The following is a 3,257-nucleotide window of genomic DNA, read 5'->3' as shown; positions in this document are numbered from 1 at the left end:
GTGACGCCACAATGGAGTTAACGTGCGTATAAGTCTCAATTTATTGGATTTGCCCAAATTTTCATGCACAAGAATATTATAAAATGTACGCATTGGCTTTGTGCCTTTTGTTTCTACGTGTGTTGTGTCTCCATCACGGACGGAACTTGGGCTGCAGCCAATGCTTAGTAGAACTGACATTGAAAACTACCGTATGTAGAAAAGCGAAAGCCGTGGATGTTTGCTTCGAGAAATTTAATGTGTTTAACAGTGACGAAGTTGTCCAAGCCAGCAAAGTCGGTATGGACTCCATTTAAAATACTTGCACGATCTAATGTCGAATGCAGGGGTACAAAAATATGATCTACAGTATATAGTCGTGAACAAATGTTCTAAGGAAATTAGGGATTCTGTCATAATTGAGTATTTTTGGTGGGGGCGGGGCTCTTTTGCATAAGAAAAGAAAATATATCTGCTCACAACTGAACAAAAAGCTTATGTACTGAAATAATGATGGTGTCAATTCATAAATTGATTTAAGCGGTACTATGTCTGCATCAATTTACAGAATGGCAACAGGTAGGTGGATATAAGCAGGTTTATTTTTTCTTTCTGTTATCAGATGAAAGTGCATTTAATTATGCTGTCTGTTACAATATGTCAACGGCAGATATCAACAAATACTTCTAATTTTTTTGGGACAAATTAAATGACGTGGTTTGACACACACTTTTAGCCTCCATTGTGCCTCACAACATGAGCTTGTGTTTCTTTTTAATTTATTATATGATAATTATTGATTGTGGCATGTGTTTGGATGGGGGCTGTATTTTCTAACACCTTTAACAAATAATCTTTGGGCAGCACTATTTGTGTGTGTGTGTGTGTGTGTGTATGTAAACAGCGAAAACCCACGTGACAGAACTGAAGGCGTTGTTGAAGACAAAGCTGGACGACCTGGTTGAGAAGACAGCACAGCACGGTAAAGAAGATAGCTAGGCCTGTACCATACAATACTGCTACTTTGTAAATACAATTTTTAACATTACTCCTAAATGACAATTAATTCTGCTCCAAAATGACATTAATATAGCTGAACATTTTGTTACTTAATTGCATATACTGTAGTTACAAAATGACACTGACATTGCACTATGTGCCTGTGTGTTCGTTCCTCTCAGACTCGCAATTTCTAACAAAACTGCAGAAAGTAGTAGACGATTTCATCGCTGATGCCGCCAAACTGCCTCGAGGTGAGACATGGTCTCCTCCCTTCCATTCATCTTTTCATCCATAGTGATGCCCATATTGAGTCATTTTAGCTCCCTCTGATCTCTGTGCTTTCACTGTAATAGGCAAGTTATGTTATCACCATTTTTCATGCTCTGTGGAGAAGACAAGAACCTGTTAGGTCGAACAACTCGTGAGTGTCCGGTTGTAATCCCAGTCATCTGTTTTTTCCTTTCAGGCCAATGCAACCCCCCATGTGGTTAGTGTGAACATCCTCTCGAACGTTGCACAGGGCATTATGACATTTAGAATATTTTAATCCATCCATCAGGGTTCCAGGAAGGCACGTTCAACTGTATTTTATGCAGGATCGAACCCTGCGATCTTCCTATTGACTGTCCAGGTGAGAAAAAAAAAATGTCGCAATCCGCATTTGACGCATGCTTACATAAGTCTGATTTCACGCTCCCAAGCATCCTTGTTCCTGAAAACTCTCCGCGTTTGATCCTTGAAATGCTCTTAGTGCCAAGTCGGGATTTGCAGAAAGCAACTTGAGGCGAGGTTCTCTATCCCACACACTGTTTTCAATTTAAGCTTCTTTATGCAAGGTGACAGTTGGTTTCGACACACTCTGGTATCATGTCAACCCCCGTACAGCACGACTCACTTCCACTCTTCCCCCTTCAAAGGTGACAAATGTACATCTTGTGTGTGCTTTGGTCCTTTTCAGTAAATAACAGAAGTGTGGAAGAGGGCAAGCCAATCCAACTGTTGTGCGAAGCGCCGTTTAAATTACCCTCAAGTACTGAGAACGTCTGGAGGTTTGCAGATTTTGTAAGTTTCATCTCTGCTATGACTTAACTCACAGCCGCTGCAGTTAAAAACAACGCAATAGAAGACATTACACAAAATGAAATGAATCTGCTGTTAGGTGAAGACTCAGGAGATGGAGATGTTTGAAGATGTGGTCGAAGGAAATGACAATTTATTCGCCATCTCATCGGCTACAAAGGACCATCAGGGCACCTACCAGTGTGAGATCATCGCCGAGAAAGCATCTGTTGTCAGGATTTACTACTTTCTCACAGGTAGGAGAAACACATGACATGAGATACCAATAACGAATTTTTACTCTTTTAGTCCAGCATGCAATGTTTCCAACCATCCTTTTTTGCAAGTGATCTCTTGTGTTCCATTTTCCACTGTTTCTTCTCTTCAAGTGATTTCCCAAAATGTGAAGGGCCATTCCGAGCTGGAGAAGATATTTGAGCTGTCTCTGCTGCCTGAAGAGAATTTACATGCTGAATCACCTCCCCCCTCTCAGCAACTTCCATCAATTGTGCTAATCAGCTTCTGCTTTACATCTTTGCTGCTCCTCTTCAGTCTCACCTTGGGGTAAGATCAGGTTATTTGCATACTCTATATATACTTATCTTTGATTGGGTTACTTTTTCTGAGCAGTCAGATCCTAATTGTTATCATTGGCTTTTCCAGGGCTATCATATTGTGGAACTCAAGTGGCATTGAACACACCACACAAAAAGAACCACTGTGATCTTGAAAGATTCAAATAACAATTTTGGATTGATATATTTTATATCGAACTAATGAAATACACAAAGATTACCGAGCTTCCCGTTTGCTATCAGCCAAAATCCCTTTTTACATTTCCTCATTTAACACTGATTCCACTTGTTGGATGCTGTTACCTGAACAAAAAATATTGGTGTCATCTGCAAAAAAATTTTTGTTCTCTAGATACTTTGCACATATAATTTATATACAATGCCCTTATGCTTTGCTCCTTATTAAAAAAAAAAAAAAAAAATCAAGGCCATGCTTTCTTCTTTTCACCGCTAGAGGGCAAGAGAGACTAGTTTAAGGAGCAGCGTCCACTTGAAGGGTGGTTCTAGTCTTAACAATATTGATAGTTGATAAAAATAGTGCATTAAATTAGATTGAATCAAATTTATTAAATTACATTGAATTAAATTAAATCATCGAACTGAAAATTGTCAATTTAATCGAATTGTCAATTGAATTGTATT

General features: G+C 39.0%; 1 protein-coding gene across 2 annotated transcripts; it reads left to right on the top strand.

The window, feature by feature from the left end:
* Positions 1-3,032, top strand: spaca6 (sperm acrosome associated 6). Of its 2 annotated transcripts, none has more exons than XM_088387309.1 (9): positions 1-279; positions 884-961; positions 1,161-1,232; positions 1,448-1,468; positions 1,541-1,612; positions 1,940-2,043; positions 2,141-2,297; positions 2,430-2,604; positions 2,704-3,032. In XM_088387309.1, exons 1-9 carry the CDS (start codon positions 84-86, stop codon positions 2,762-2,764), a joined length of 936 nt encoding a protein of 311 aa, XP_088243435.1. In that variant the 5' UTR covers positions 1-83; the 3' UTR covers positions 2,765-3,032. The 2 variants fall into 2 exon arrangements, with proteins under 2 accessions (XP_088243435.1, XP_088243436.1); XM_088387310.1 differs by lacking the exon at positions 1-279 and adding an exon at positions 293-558.
* Positions 3,033-3,257: the final 225 nt, after the last annotated feature.

Source organism: Syngnathus floridae, chromosome 10 (genome assembly GCF_059516105.1).
Source record: "Syngnathus floridae isolate MCC-2025c chromosome 10, RoL_Sflo_1.0, whole genome shotgun sequence".
Classification (NCBI taxonomy): Eukaryota; Metazoa; Chordata; class Actinopteri; order Syngnathiformes; family Syngnathidae; genus Syngnathus; species Syngnathus floridae.
Note: the sequence above shows the minus strand (reverse complement) of the source record. Positions and strands in the feature narration are given on the sequence as shown.